This window comes from Ahaetulla prasina, chromosome 4 (assembly GCF_028640845.1).
Source record: "Ahaetulla prasina isolate Xishuangbanna chromosome 4, ASM2864084v1, whole genome shotgun sequence".
Taxonomy (NCBI): domain Eukaryota; kingdom Metazoa; phylum Chordata; class Lepidosauria; order Squamata; family Colubridae; genus Ahaetulla; species Ahaetulla prasina.
The window spans coordinates 11,153,393-11,169,060 of NC_080542.1; the positions used below are offsets into that span (position 1 = coordinate 11,153,393).

At 44.7% G+C, this 15,668-nt stretch overlaps 2 protein-coding genes across 5 annotated transcripts in view; one reads left to right on the top strand and one right to left on the bottom strand.

Annotated features, from left to right (window-relative positions):
• Nucleotides 1–11,077, bottom strand: part of TOX4 (TOX high mobility group box family member 4) — a 45,561-nt gene extending 34,484 nt beyond the window's left edge. The window contains exons 1-2 of the mRNA XM_058181448.1: nucleotides 10,920–11,077; nucleotides 2,218–2,286 (exon numbers count right to left, since the gene is read on the bottom strand). Of these exons, the coding sequence (XP_058037431.1) occupies nucleotides 2,218–2,286; nucleotides 10,920–10,925 (75 nt within the window). The 5' untranslated portion in view covers nucleotides 10,926–11,077. The remainder of the gene's footprint in view (nucleotides 1–2,217; nucleotides 2,287–10,919) is intronic.
• A 100-nt stretch (nucleotides 11,078–11,177) lies between these two features.
• Nucleotides 11,178–15,668, top strand: part of RAB2B (RAB2B, member RAS oncogene family) — a 28,340-nt gene continuing 23,849 nt past the window's right edge. For all 4 annotated transcript variants that reach the window (XM_058181450.1, XM_058181452.1, XM_058181451.1 and 1 more), the window contains exon 1: nucleotides 11,178–11,624. In XM_058181450.1, coding sequence (XP_058037433.1) covers nucleotides 11,579–11,624 — 46 coding nt within the window. In that variant the 5' untranslated portion in view covers nucleotides 11,178–11,578. The remainder of the gene's footprint in view (nucleotides 11,625–15,668) is intronic.

The following is a 15,668-nucleotide window of genomic DNA, read 5'->3' on the forward strand; positions in this document are numbered from 1 at the left end:
AGCATACATAGTTGAAACTCGTCCGGTTGAAAGTGCCTGGCTTCAAACTTCTAGCCTTACAAAACAATTAACTGAAATCAGCAGCCTTCGGCCTCAGGGTGGATTTGATTTAAATCAACTCGATTTAAATCATAATTTTTAAAGAGAACCATCATCTCTGTCCCACAGTGGCTTCTCCTCTGACCCGCTGTTGACTCACCGACAGAGCCATTCACTTTAATGGGGATGGCTGGTGATGAGGGCAATGACACAACAAGGTGAGGGATGTGGCAGGCAGCAGGTGAGTGGATGCCCGTTAAAAGGCACTGCCATGATGGATCTGAAATGATAGGTGCTCTTTAATATTATATTTATAAGCTGCTTAGGTGGTTTCACTTTCATTTTTACTGATTGCCCTTCCTCCTCACGCTTAAGAGCTGGGTGGTACAGATGGTAGTGGGATTCGACCGGTTCGGACCGGTTCGGGCAAACCGGTAGCTTCGACGATGAGCTGGGAGCGAACCGGTTCACCCTGACAATCAGATGGGCCCACCCGCCCACGCTATTTTCCTACCTTCATCTCCTCAGCTGATTCGCGCGGCAGAGGCGATTGCTCCGTGAATCAGCTGGGTTACTCCTCCGAAGAAACGCAGAAGGGAAGATTTCTTCAAACTGCGCGCACGCAATCACCCGACCAGTTGTTAAACCGGGAGTATCCCTTTACCACTGGTAAAGATGCATTTTTCTCCAAACCATCATGCAGTTTGTAGCGTACACAGATTTGCAAAACAATGGGATAAAGGCCTATTCCTGAACTTTGTTTTATGATTTATCTCCTCGTTACTGTGAAATGGTGTGAATGCATCAATGTAGGGCAGGTTACCTCCATCTTGCAGAGTTTGGATTCGTTGAAGGAGTTTGTAAAACATTGCAAAACATATAGCCCCATGCTATGTAACTAAGCTCCATTCCATGCTGAATAAACTAAAGTATTAATGTATCTTAAATAGAAAACTATCTTTAGATAGATTTTTTACTCCAAAAGCATTTTATTAAAGGGTCATTCTACTCTATGTCAAGTGGTCTGGAGATCCCTGCTTGATCATCACGGATTTCAATGAAATTTTGTGTGAATATAAACACATGTCCCCAATTAACATTGATAAAGTGTTACGTGTGCCGATGCAATATTTGTGGAGATAAAGTCTTTTGTGTGACTCCATACTGCAGCCTTCTACAGTATGATTCCGAGGTTCCAGCAACTTTGAGACATACCGTATTTTTCGGAGTATAAGACGCACCTTTCCCCCCCAAAAAAGAGGGTGAAAATCTGGCTGTGTCTTATACTATGAATGTAGCCCCGCCCAGCTTCTCAAACGGAGGTTTCAGAGGCTGAAAAAAGCATCAGAAACGAAGCTTCAGAAAAGAAGCCTCCAAACAGAGCTTCAGAGGCTTTTTTTCTGAAGCTGTTTTGGAGGCTTTCAGAGGCAGAAAAAAAAAGCAAAAAAAAGCAAGGTGCAGAACTCACAACCAAGGAACCTGTTGCTAAAATTCACCTCTGGGAACAGCTGATTGGGGGTATTCCGGGAGGCCAATCCACCAGCTTTTTTCTTATTTTCCTCCCCAAAAACTAAGGTGCATCTTATACTCCGGTGCGTCTTATACTCTGAAAAATGCGGTAATATCCCCAGCAATATTTTGTTGAGAGAAACAAAACTTGGCCAGTGTCTTATGCTCTATTAAGCAAAATAATAAAAACATTCTCATGAGCGATCTCCCGTCTAGATTATTTGGAGCAAAGTTGGGCTGAAAATGCTACGGGCAGTTTTCTGAAATCAGACCACTTGACATGGAATGACCTTAACATAAAGTTGATAAAAATAAAAATAAAAAATCCGATTTAAATTTTTAAAAAATCAGATTTTTTTTTGGGATTTTTTACAAAAAACAAATTGTCTTTTTTTAATCCGCCCTGTTCGGCATGCAAATCATTTTGCGGTACCCTAAACCAGGGGTCTCCAACCTTGGCAACTTTAAGACCTGTGGACTTCAACTCCCAGAATCCCTCAGCAAAGCTGGCTGAGTCCACAAGTCTTAAAGTTGCCAAGGTTGGAGACCCCTGTCCTAAACTGCAAATAATCCACTGGGACTCCCAAGTACAATCATGCAGCACAGCCGCCCCGCTGTCCCGCCCGCAGTCCGTGCAAGCAAAACACACCAGCCCGGTTGTCATCTCACCTCAGCCCCTGACAGGAAAGGGTGGGTCGTCCCCGTGATAGCCAGGTAATTCTCATTTCCCCCGGGGAACTAAGGAGAGAAAGGAAAACATCGGTCAATCAAGTTTCTCTTCTTCTTAAAGCAGCAACACAACACAGGAGCGGCTGGGATAAAGCCACAATATTTGCACCGCTAGAAGTTGATGAAACCTATTGAAGTTTTAGAGCTGTTCGGCCCCCCCCCCCAAAAAAACGTCCCCCAAGAATAAATTCATTGCCTTTCTATACCACTATTCATATTTCTTTTCTAACCAGTCATAGGAACTTCCCCATGTCTTGGAAGTACATTGATTCCTCTTTAACTTTTATTCTCAATGTTAATCTGTTCATTTCTGCACATTCTAAGATTCTCTTTATTATCTCTCCTTCCGACGGGATTTTGTCTGCATTCCAATTTTGTGCGAGTCTTAACGTTGCCAAATTTGGGGACCCTTGCACTAAGACAGTGGTCACCAACTGGTGGTCCGTGAGAAAATTTTGCTGGTCCACAGAAAAAATTATTTGCATTTTTTATATTGCACTAAAATCAAGGGTCCTCAAACTACCGCCCGTGACAGATACATGCAACGAATGTTTGTGTTGCTGCACAGAGTCTCCCCCTTTGAGGTCTTTTTGTGCGGGTCGGAGGAGGGGGGCAGAAATTCCAACTTGGGGTCTGCTTCAACCTCCTGGTGTGGGGCTTTGGGCAAAGGCTGGGGGAAAGAGCCGCTGGTGATGAAGAGCCAGAGGACCTTGTTCCAGTGGGACTGCATCATGACCTGGAACTGGCTGACCATCTCAGCCTGCTGAGCCTCCAGGTACCTGTACCTGGCCTTGCACTCCCATAGGTCTTTCCTCTGCTTGGAAAACCTGTACACCTAGTCCTCAGTGAGGTGCTTCTACTGAGCCTCCTTCTCGGTCAGATCCAATTTGAACTGAGCTGTTTTGCCAACTCTTTCTTGTGGTGGCTGCTTAGCTCCAACAACCACTTCCTGTTGGGGCCCTAAGGAACCCGGGCGCGGAGGTGAGGAGTTTTGGCCACGCCCACCCAGTCACATGACCACCTAGCCATGCCCACCCACCCAGTCATTAGGCAGATCGTATTAGTGGTCCATGGGATTTAAAATTATGAATTTAATGGTCCCTGAGGTCCAAAAGGTTGGTGACCCCTGCACTAAGAGACAAAGCCAACAAACCAAGCATTAGATTAAGCCACACTATGGTTTGCTTAGGCCTTTGAACTCTGGTGCTGGAGAAAACTCCTGCAAGTCCCTTGGACTGCAAGGCAATCAAACCGGTCAGTCCTAGAGGAGATCAACCCTGACTGCTCTTTAGAAGACCGGATGCCCTTCCTGTTGCAAGTGAGGAGTTTTGTTCAGCAGATATATTCTCATTGTACCGAGAGAAATATCTGCCTCTATCTAGGATTGAACACACAGCCTCCCGACTGGGAGCTCTAGGCCACCGTACCACTTAGGAGCATTGACAACTGAACGTGAAAAAAATAATAATAATCTGAAGGTTGAATTATGGCAGCTGGACCCAAATTGGTCCAGCTGCCATGATTCAACCTTTAGAGCAACTCTGCCTGGATGATCGAGAATCTTCACATCGGAAATGATACTCCTTTGTTAAGTTGCCTTCTTTGAACCGTTCGGAAAGTGTGAGTCATGAAACACCATAGAGCAAAGTTAATACGACTCTCTACTCGCAGTCTGGCTGGGTCAGAAGGTCTTTCTCTTATCACAAGCCTCGGGGGAACGTTGCCTTGTTGGAAAGTTTGGTTTTTATAAGGGACTTTATAATGCATAGACATTTGGTGGAGGTACAGGACAGGTAGTCCCAAAGGTGCTTTTTTTCAGGAGGCAACTGGACTTGGTTTTTTTCTTTTCTTTTTGAAGACATTTCGCTTCTCATCCAAAGAATGATTCTTCATTCTTCAGCACTGACAGGATGGTGGGGAACGGAAGGATTTACGTTCCTTGCAGATGGCTGGTAATTTGCATCCTTTTTAGAAGGTCGCTGAAGCCCTTGGAAGGTTTATCTGTGTTCTCGGTGGTCACCTGAGTCGTGCTCCTGGACTCTGTAGTCTGTAGAATTTCTAGAGGAATTTCTTGGATGAGAAGCGAAACGCCGTCAAAAGAAAAATAAAAACGAGGAAGTCCAGCTGCCTCCTGAAAAAAGCATCTTGGGGGACAACTGTGACCTGGATGACTGAAAAACTCTACAGACGTTTTTAGAGGACAGGTGTATCATCTTTACAGCACTTGCTCATTTCCGCATGAAGCATCAATCAATCTGTGGTCTCTTCCCCAAATCCCCAAAGCTTCAACCAAAAACTGTCTACTATTGACCTCACCCCATTCCTAAGAGGTCTGTAAGGGGCGTGCATAAGAGCACAAGCGTGCCTACCGTTCCTGTCCTATTGTTTCCTTTTGTTATATCCAATTAATATAGTTATTACATACTCATACTTATATATATGCTTATATATTGTATAGTTATTTCATGCTTATGCTTATATATACTGTGTGACAAAATAAATAAATAAATAAATATTAAGCCCTGATTCCAGAAATCCAAAGCATTGGATCAAAGGAAAGGGGGAGGAAAGGAGGAAAGAAGGAGAGGAGAGGAAAGAAGAAAAGAGAAGGGAAGGAAGGGAAAGGGAAGGAAACAGGAGAGGAAAGAAGGGAAGGGAAGGAGGAAAGGAAAGGAAAGGAAAGGGAAAGGAAAGGAGAGGAGAGGAGAGGGAAGAAGGAAAGGAAAGAAGGAGAGGAGAGGAGGCAAGGAGAGGAAAGAAAGAAAGGAAAGTGAAAGGGAAGGAAAAAAGGCAGAGCAAGAAGCGACCACCGTCAGCAGGAGAAGGTAAGGGTTTAACTGTGAGCCATCTTGGCATCAGCAATGTTCAGATGCCTTTTGAGGCTTTACATAATTTTGTCCCTGGAGTTCTTCACATGTCAGAGGTAGCGCTCAGTTTTCAAGCGATTAAATAAATGACAATTTATCTTATCTGGGCCATGCAACCCCTACTGATGAGCCAGTCAGAAATATTCTACAGCAGACCTGGGCATTTTACACCCCGAGTCACATCCAGCCCTTTGGCTGCCCCTTGTCTGGCCCACGTGGATTGATTTTACTGTGAGGGTGACTGGTATTTCCCCCCACCCCAATTTATGTGTGTGCGTGCCTGTGTACTTTCACAGTCCTCTTAGTTCAGCCCTCAACAACAGGACCAGTTTCTCATCTGGCTCCTTGGGAAAATTAATTGCCCTCCCCTGTTCTTTCGCCATGTGGTCTCGACCTTGACAGCTTCTAGATGTATGAAAGTCAGCTAGAATTATTAGAATAACGGAGTTGGAAGGGACCTTGGAGGTCTTCTAGCCAAACGCCCTGTTCAGGCAGGAAACCCTACACCATTTCAGACAAATGGTAATCCAATCTCTTCTTAAAAACTTCCAGTGTTGGAGCATTTACAACTTCTGGAGGCAAGTAGTTCCACTGATTAATTGTTCTAACTGTCAGGAAATATCTCCTTAGTTCTAGGTAGCTTCTCTCCTTGATTAGTTTCCACCTATTGCTTCTTGTCCTGCGTTCTGGCGCTTTGGATCAGGGGTCCCCAACCTTTCGGACCTCAGAGACCACTAAATTCATAATTTTAAATCCCATGGACCACAAATATGAACTGCCTAATGACCGCCTGGGTGGGTGTAGCTAGGTGGTCATGGGACTGGGTCGGCGTGATCAACTTGATGTCACTCACATCGAAGGGCACCTCGCTGGCCTCTGCTTACCCCTCTCCTGCCATCCCGGGCTCCTTAAGGCCCCAACAGGAAGCAGTTGCTGGAGCTAAGCAGCCACCACGAGAAAGAGTTGGCAAAACAGCTCAGTTCAAATTGGATCTGACCGAGAAGGAGGCTCAGCAGAAGCACCTCACTCAGAACTAGGTACACAGGCTTTCCAAGCAGAGAGAAGACCTGCAGGAGTGCAAGGCCAGGTCCCGGTGCCTGGAGGCTCAGCGGGCTGAGATGGTCAGCCAGTTCCAAGCCATGATGCAGTCCCACTGGAACAAGGCCCTCTGGCTCCTTGCCACCAGCGGCACTTTCCACCAGCCTTTGCCCAAAGCCACGCACCAAGAGGCTGAAGCAGACCCCAAGTTGCAATTTCTGTCCCCCTCCTCCGACCCGCACAAAAAGACCCCGAAGGGGGAGACTCTCAGCAGCAACACAAACATTCATTGCACGTATCTGTCCCAGGGGCCGTAGTTTGAGGACCCCTGATTTAGTGCAATATAAAAAAAATGCAAATAATTTTTCTGCAGACCACCAAAATTTTCTCGCTGACCATCAGTTGGTGACCGCTGCTTTGGAGATTAGTTTGACTCCCTCTTCTTTGTGGCAGCCCCTGAGACACTGCTATCATGTCACCTCTAGTCCTTCGTTTCATCAAACTAGACCAGGGGTCTGCAACCTTAAACACTCAAAGAGCTATTTGGACCCGTTTCCCACAGAAAAGAAAGCCTCAAAACCCTTCCTATGCCTGACTATTTTTTGACCAGCCACAAAACTAGTATATGTAGTTGAATTAAACATTGTTTCTTCTGAAACTTTGGATTTATCCATGGTGGGCCTACTGGGCGTTGAAAAGCTCAATAAACTGCGTGCCAGCGGTGTCGCATATTGGCGGTTGTGACACATATTTTGAGTGACAGGGAGCCATAGCAGAGATGTGAAAGGGCCACATGCGGCTCCAGAGCCGCAGGTTGCTGACCCCTGAATTAGACATACTCAATTCCAGCAACCGTTCTTCAACTAGAAAATGAAGTTCATGCATCTTCTAGTTCCCAAGGTTGAGAAATATTGTTCCACAATAACATGAACTGTGCTGCATGCAGTTTTAGCACAGCTTCATAGAAAATCATAAATGTGGAAGGGTTCAAGGTACGCTGGGGCTTATAACTCCTCCCTCTCAGCAAAAGGTGACACGTGGAATTTCAAGACCAGGGCTCTGGGACAACTATATAACAAAAAGCTACAATACGTTACAGGAGACTGAGCAATGAAACACTCCATTGTGTGTCTGTAGAAGAAGAACTGGGATTAACATAAACCACAAGGATTTCCCACATACAGAACTGAGTGCTCTCCGTCTTAATTTTAGGGAGGAAAAAGATCTCTGAACAAAATCCATCCAGCTTCTCTTCTCCAATGGGAAAGTTTAAAGGCATAAGCACAAGATATCCAATGTTCTATCTAAACACCCAATCATCCTGGAAGCCTTATCGCAGCAGGAATAGAAAGCCAGATGGTGATTTTATAAAAATCATAAAAAGAACCGAACCAAGGATCGCGGACGTCTTCACGCGGAAAGTGTGAGCGCCTTCTTAACCACTGTCAGAAAATTCCACAGGAGTTTTAGCCTAATTCCATCGTAGCCTAAAAAGTTTATAAATAGCTCCAGCAGGGGGAAAGAAATGGCCACAATTGAAAACCAGTGGATTTTAATAACACCAAGGCTTTCTTTTCCATGTTAATTAATAACAGGGGATTGAAATTTTACATACTCAGTCCCTATTGATTATCCTCCCATAATACTGTATATAGGAAGGCTTCACTGCCACAGCATATGATTAAGCTACGCTTGGTTCCTGAACATGTTATTCTTATTCTGTGAATCATTATATCCCGTATTTTTCATGCTGATCCCGTCACATTTTTCAGGATGAACTATTTTTCCCCCCTCTCATTATCTTTTGTCACTTTATGGCCATGTGTCTGATCTATGCTCCTTTGATCCAATATAGTTCTTTTCCCTCTATTCTCTTTCCATCAAGTATTCATATCTCATCCCTGCCCTACTGTTTCCTACCCCCAATGAAGGTCACATCAAGGAGGCATAAGGAGGGTATTAGTCTCCCAGAACTACTACAGGTAATCCTCGACTTACAACAGTTCATTTAGTGACTGTTTGGAGTTACGACGCTGAAATAAAGTGACCTACGATCGTTTTTCACACTTAATGTCCTTTGTAGCATTCCCATGATCACGGGATCGAAATTCAGATGCTTGGCAACTGGCTTATATTTATGACAGTTGTAGTGTCCCAGGGTCATGTGATCCCCTTGTGTGACCTTCCGACAGTCAAAGTCAATGTCAATGGAGAAGCCAGACTTAACAACCGTGTTACTAATTTAACAACTTCAGTGATGCACTTAACAAATATGGCAAGAAAGTTTGTAAAATGGGGAAAAATTCACTTAACAACTGTCTCACAAGTATTGGGCTCAATGGTGGTCGTAAGTCGAGGCCTACCTGTATTATGTTCACATTATTTTAGCCTTCAAAATGTGACATACTTGGAGCAAGGAGGCGAAAGCTATAAGAGAGACAAACAACTATGTGGAGCAAGGCACTCCACCATAGCTGTGGGAGCCTGTTGTCTTCCACATCACCCCCCAAAGAGAGAATAACAGAGTTGGAAGGGACCTTGGAGGTCTTCTAGTCCAGTGGTCACCAACCACTGGTGGTCCGCAAGAAAATTTTGGTGGGCCACAGAAAAATTATTTGCATTTTTTATGTTGCACTAAATACTATTTATCTTTTTAAAAAAATCATATTAGTGGTCCTCGGGATTTAAAATTATGAATTTAGTGGTCCCTGAGATCCGAAAGGTTGGTGACCCCTGTTCTAGTCCAAACCTCTGCTCATGCAGGAAGCTATACCATTTCAGACAAATATTCTAGTTTATCTGACATGGAGAACTCTAATATATACATTAGAAGACCTTCACTCTAATATATATATTAGAGTTCACTGTGTTAGTTAGGTAGACAGACAGACAGACACATGGTAGATGCTTGATTAGATACATAGATTACTTAGATAGAGACAGACAGATAGATACTGTAGGTAGATAGATGGATGGATGATGGCTAGAAAGATAGATAATAGATACCGTAGATGGATGGATGATAGGTGGGTGGGTGGATAGACAGATAACAGATAAGAGAGAGAAGATATAGATAGACAGACAGACAGATATAGACAGATGACAAATAGACAGACAGACAAATAGATAGGAGTGAGAATATAGAGACAGATGATAGACAGACAGACAGACTGATGATATAGACAGATCACAGACACACAGAAGATAGACAGACAGATAAGAGAGAGAGGATAGACATAAAGATGTACAGACAGACAGATGAGAGAAGATAGACAGAAAGACAGACAGATGATAGATATAGACAGATCACAGTCACGCAGAAGATACAGACACACAAGAGAAGATATACAGATGATAGACACAGAAGATAGACAAATTGATGAGAGAGAAGATAGACACAGACGATAGACAGACAGACAGACAGATATAGACAAATCATAGATATAGACAGATCATAGACAGACAGACAGATAAAGAGAGAGAAGATAGATATAAAGATGACAGACAGATGAGAGTAGACAGACAGAAAGACAGATGATAGCTACAGATCACAGACATACAGAAGATAGACAGACAGACAAGAGAGAGAGAAGATATACAGATGACAGACAAGACACAGAAGATAGACAAATAGATGAGAGAGAGAGAAGATAGATATAGACAGACAGATTACAGACAGACAGAAGACAGACAGACAAGAGAGAGTAGATATAAAGATGACAGACAGACAGGTGATAGATATAGACAGATCACAGACATGCAGAAGATAAGACAGACACAAGAGAGAGAAGATATAGACAGATCAGACAGACAGACAGATAAGAGAGAGAAGACAGACAGAAAGACAGACGATAGACAAGAGAGAGAATAGATAGATGATAGACAGAAAGACAGATGATAGATATAGACAGATCACAGACACGCAGAAGATAACAGACAAGAGAGAGAGGATATATAGACAGAGGACAGACACAGATAGACAAATAGATGAGAGAGAGTAGATAGATAGATAGATAGATATAGATAGATAGATAGATACATAGATAGACAGACAGACAGATAGAGACAGAGATGAGAGAAAAAGATTATAGATAGATAGATAGATAGATAGATAGATAGATAGATAGATAGATAGATAGACAGACAGATAGAGACAGAGATGAGAGAAAAAGATTAGATAGATAGATAGATAGATAGATAGATAGATAGATAGATAGATAGACAGACAGACAGACAGACAGACAGACAACCTATTGACACGGTGAACTCTCACAACTCTAATATCTATATCCACCCGGCCTCGACGGGCACGTGTTCACACACCGCTCGAAGGAACTGGAGCAGCGGGAAGAGCTAAACCTGTTCCCCCCCTTCCCTCCCCTCCCCTCCCCAACGGCCAATCCATCGGTCTCGAGAAAAGGACCACCTGCCCGGATTGGGTCCGAGGGGGGCGGGGGAGGCTGAGGAGTTTCTTTAAGCCCCGCCATCCCCGGAGAAGGAAGGTCGGAAAGAGCAGGCGGGGTCCCCACCCCCCGGGGGGGGAGGGTGAAGGGAAACAAGCCCTCCCCGCTCTCGCGTCCCTCCGCTTCCATTGACGCCAGACCCCCCACCTCCTCCTCCTCTCAGACCCCCAACCACGCCCGCCCACCCCACCTCCTCCTCCTCCTCCTCGGCCGCCACAGCCTCCCGCCCTCCCTCCCCAATGCGGCAAACAGCCGCTTCAACTCGCCCCCTCACCTCCATGGCCGCCGCTTCGGAGCCGCGACGAAGAGGGGGGGAGACCCCTACCAGACTCTCCCCCTCCCCCTTGCTTTCTTCCTCCACAAGAGCTCTCAAACCGGAACCGGAATGGAGGCCGCCCACCCGAGGCGACGGCCGGGGACGCGTCACTTCCGCCCCACGTTGCCTTTCTTCCCTCCCCCCCCAACCTTCCTTTCCTCTATGGTCAGGGAAGCCGGGTTGGGAAAGCGGGAGGAACGGAGAGAGAGAGAGAGAGAGAGAGAAAGGTTTCTTTTTCTTCGTCCCCTCCTCCTCTTCTCCCTCCCCGCAGGTTTTTAAATTCCCCCTCAGGCGCCGTTAAGGGCGGCGAGCAAGACGCCTCGAGGGGCAGTGAAGGGACACACTAGATCGGCCAACGACGCCGTCGCCTTAAGAAGCCGGCGGATGTGACGTCAAAGCCAACGGTTCCATGCGAAGGGGAAAACCGTGAAGTTGCAACTTCCGCCTGGTCCTAGAGCGTCGCCTCTTCCTTTCGAGGCCGGAGAGGAGGGGGCCCCCTGGACTAGACAAAGGCTCCCTTTAAGCCTTCATTGAAAGAAACCGGAAAAGGAAATCCAGAGCGTCCAAGTGGGAATGAGAGCGGCGGTTGGGGCCGGGCTTCCGGGGCCTTCGGCGCCATGTCCTATGCCTACCTTTTCAAATACGTTATCATCGGGGACACCGGTAGGGGAGGGGCTGAGGGGGGGTGTCCTAAGGTTTTTTGGGGTGCGCTACCGCGCTTTGGGGTGCGGTTGGATGGCGAGACGAAAGAAAGGACGGTGGGTGGGGATCCAATGAAGCCGCTTTCTCACCCCAGGGTCTCTCCAGGACCCATAGTTGGCATTAATATCAGAACCTGGTTAAATCCTGGTTAGGTTTTGCGAGGTCAGGGCTGATCTCTTAAATCCCAGGTTTTGTGACAAACCAGGATCTGGCCTCATTCAATCCCCAGGTTGACTAAGATTGGAGCCCCCCCCCCAAAAAAAGGGAAGAAACAGACATTGAATCTATAAAATCCAACCTTGCAGGTAGTCCTCGACTTACAACCGTTCGCTTAGTGACCGTTCGAAGCGACGATGCCACGAAGTTAAAAACGGCCCTGAAAAAAAAAGGGACTGATGCCGTTTTTCACCCGCTGCAGCATCCTCATGTTCACGGGATCCCAGTTCAGAGGCTTGGCAACTTGACTCGTATTTATGACGGTCGCAGGGTCCCTGGGGGGGGTGGGGTCGTGGGAGCCCCCTTTTGCCACCTTCCGACGAGCGAAGTCAATGGGGGCGGTGGGATTCACTTAACAGCCGGGTTATCGGCTTCGCAACTTCGATGATTCGCTTAATCACGGTGGCAAGGAATGTCGTAAAACGGGGCAAAGCTCACAGAACAAACGTGTCTCATTTAGCAACGGAAATTTTGGCCTCCCGTTGCGGTCGTAAGTCAAGGACCGGGTGGCTGAGTTAACAACTGCAGTAATTCACTTAAAAACAGTAGTGGGAAAGGTGGTAAAATGCAGGCAAAATTCACTTAACAAACGTCTCATTTAGCAACCAAAATTTTGGGCTCGATTGCGGTTGTAAGTGAAGGACCGTGTGACTAACTTAACAACTGCAGTCATTCACTTAAAGACGGTGGCGGAAAAGGTTGTAAAATGCAGCCAAATTCACTTAACAACTGTCTCATTTAGCAACAACAATCTTGGGTTTAATTGCCGTAAGTTGTGGACTGCACACTGTTTCTCACCTTGACCACTGCATTCTGGGGGTTGAAGTCCACACAACTTAAAAGTAGCCAAAATTGAGGAAGCTGATCTGCAAGTCGTCTTAGACTTACAACCGTTTATTTAGTGGCTGTTCAAAAGTTACAATGGCACTAAAAAGAAGTGACTTATAACCGTTGTTCACACATATGACTTTTGCAGCATTCCCATGGTCACGTGATCAAAATTCAGAGGCTTGGCCACTGGTATATACTATATTTATGACACTTGCAGTGTCCCGGGATCACTTTGTGACCTGACAAGATAAATGTGAAAACCAGATTTACTTACCGTATTTTTCGGAGTAGAAGTCGCACCTTTTTCCCAACTAAAAGGGGGTGAAAATTTGGGTATGTCTTATACACCGAATGTAGCAGCCCCTCCCACCCACCGGCCCCCACCCTTTGGCCTCTGCCTCCCAGCAATTTACCCCCTTGCAGCAGAAGAAACAGCCCATTTTAGCTTCAGCACAGCCTAATTAGCACAAATTGATTGTCCCCAACTCTCAGCTGTTTCAGGCTGCAGGTATTGCCACTGGCTATTGCTGCGCAGGCCTCTGCTGCTTGCTGCAAGGAGGTAAATTGCTGGGAGCAGATTTTTTTTTCTTGTGCTAATCAAGCTATACTGAAAACGAAAATGGAAGCAAAGCAGGCTGTTTGCTGCAACGAGGCAAAATTGCTGGGAGGCAGAGGCAGATTTCTTTTTCTTATTTTCCTCACCAAAAAAGGTAGCTGCGTCTTATAGTCTGTTATGTCTTATATTCTGAAAAATACGGGAACAATCATGTTACTAACTTAACCATGGCAGTGGTTCATTTAAACAGTTGTGGCAAGAAAGATCACACAATGGGACAAAACTGACTTAACAACTGTCCTGCTTAGAAATTTTGGGCTCAGTTGTCGTAAGTCGAGGACTTCCTGTATACAGGCACGGCTTTTTACAGTATGTACCTCTCCCAACACTCCTTTTAAATCTCCCAAGATTCCTGAAAAGTCTAAAGGCATAAAACAATCACTGCAAAGTTATACTGGGTTGAAACAAATGTAACCTTCCTTCTGTTTATAGTTTGGCATTTTATCTCTAGGATAGCAGACAAAGTAGCAGGTGTATTAAAAGGTTAGGAAAGGAACCATTTAAAGTTACCGCTTTAATGATTAATACAGAGAGAAGTCACTAAATACATAAACACCCTTTATAGAGCCCTGCCTATCTGTCTGTCTGTCTATCTATCTATCTATCATGTCTGTCTGTCTGTCTGTCTATCTGTCTATCTATCTATCTATCTATCTATCTATCTATCTATCTATCTATCATGTCTGAACACGCACGCACATTACAATCTATTCTAAAAATATGAGTTCCAGGTATATTTGTAAAACAAGCAGCAGACATTCTATGAACTCCATAATTAAAATAATTAAAATTTTATTCTACTAAGCTTTCGTCAACCATCTGCTGACATCGTCAGAGTATTAAGCTACCATTACAGAGATCTGCCTTTATATGCCATTAATCTATTTGGCCGTTGTGCTTGTAATAGGCCCTTCCAGCCGTCTCCCACTTGTAATTAGCTGTGTTGTTTTTGCTGTTGTCAACAAAACACAATCAGAGAATGTCTGTTTCTTGTTTTAAATATATATATATATATATATATATATGTATATGTAGGTCTTTGGTTATTCGGGTTTTCTCCCGCGTAAAATTGGAAGTGTCTTGGCGACATTTCGACGAAGTCTCATTTGTCATCTTCAGGCTTCAGCTTTGTGCTTCTGGGAGCAATGTGTGATTGTAGCTGTTTCTTCCTTTTTAACTGCTAGTGGGGGTTTGAACTGATTGGGTGGGAGCTTGGCTCTGCTCTGATTGGATGGGGGTTTTTTTGTGCTCTGATTGGCTGGGGGTGTGTCCTGTTTGGGTGGGGGCTTGGTTGTGTTCCGATTAGTCTGAGTTGCAGGGGGATTTGAGCTGGTGAGCTGCATTGCTGTTGTTTGGCTTCATGTTCGTGGTCGTGCTACATGTTCATAGTGGGTGTCAGTCTGCTGCATGTATGGATTGGAGGGGTTTGAAATGGCTAGAGACTTCGTCGAAAGGTCGCCAAGACACCTCCAATTCCACGCGGGAGAAAACCCGAATAACCAAAGACCTACATACAAACATCCGCGAAAACCTCAGAAAACGAATATATATATATATATATATATAGATATATATAGATATATAGATATATAGATATATAGATATATATAGATATAGATATAGATATAGATATAGATATAGATATAGATATAGATATAGATATAGAGATATATACACACACACACACACACACACCATATGATTCTTGACAAATGTATCTTGTCTTTTTATGTACCTTAAGAGCATATGCACCAAAGACAAATTCCTTGTGTGTCCACTGGCCAATAAAGAATTCTATTCTATTCTATTCTATTCTATTCTATTCTATTCTATTCTATTCTATTCTATTCTATTCTAATAATAACAATAACAACAGAGTTGGAAGGGACCTTGGAGGCCTTCTAGTCCAATCCCCTGCCCAGGCAGGAAACCCTACACCATCTCAGACAGATGGTTATCCAACATTTTCTTAAAAATTTCCAGTGTTTGAGCATTCACAACTTCTGCAGGCAAGTCGTTCCACTGATTAATTGTTCTAACTGTCAGGAAATTTCTCCGTAGTTCTAAGTTGCTTCTCTCCTTGATCAGTTTCCACCCATTGCTTCTTGTTCTACCCTCAGGTGCTTTGGAGAACAGCCCGACTCCCTCTTCTTTGTGGCAGCCCCTGAGATATTGGAACACTGCTATCATGTCTCCCCTAGTCCTTCTTTTTATTAAACTAGACATACCCAGTTCCTGCAACCGTTCTTCATATGTTTTAGCCTCCAGTCCCCTAATCATCTTTGTTGCTCTTCTCTGCACTCTTTCTAGAGTCTCAACATCTTTTTTACATCGTGGCGACC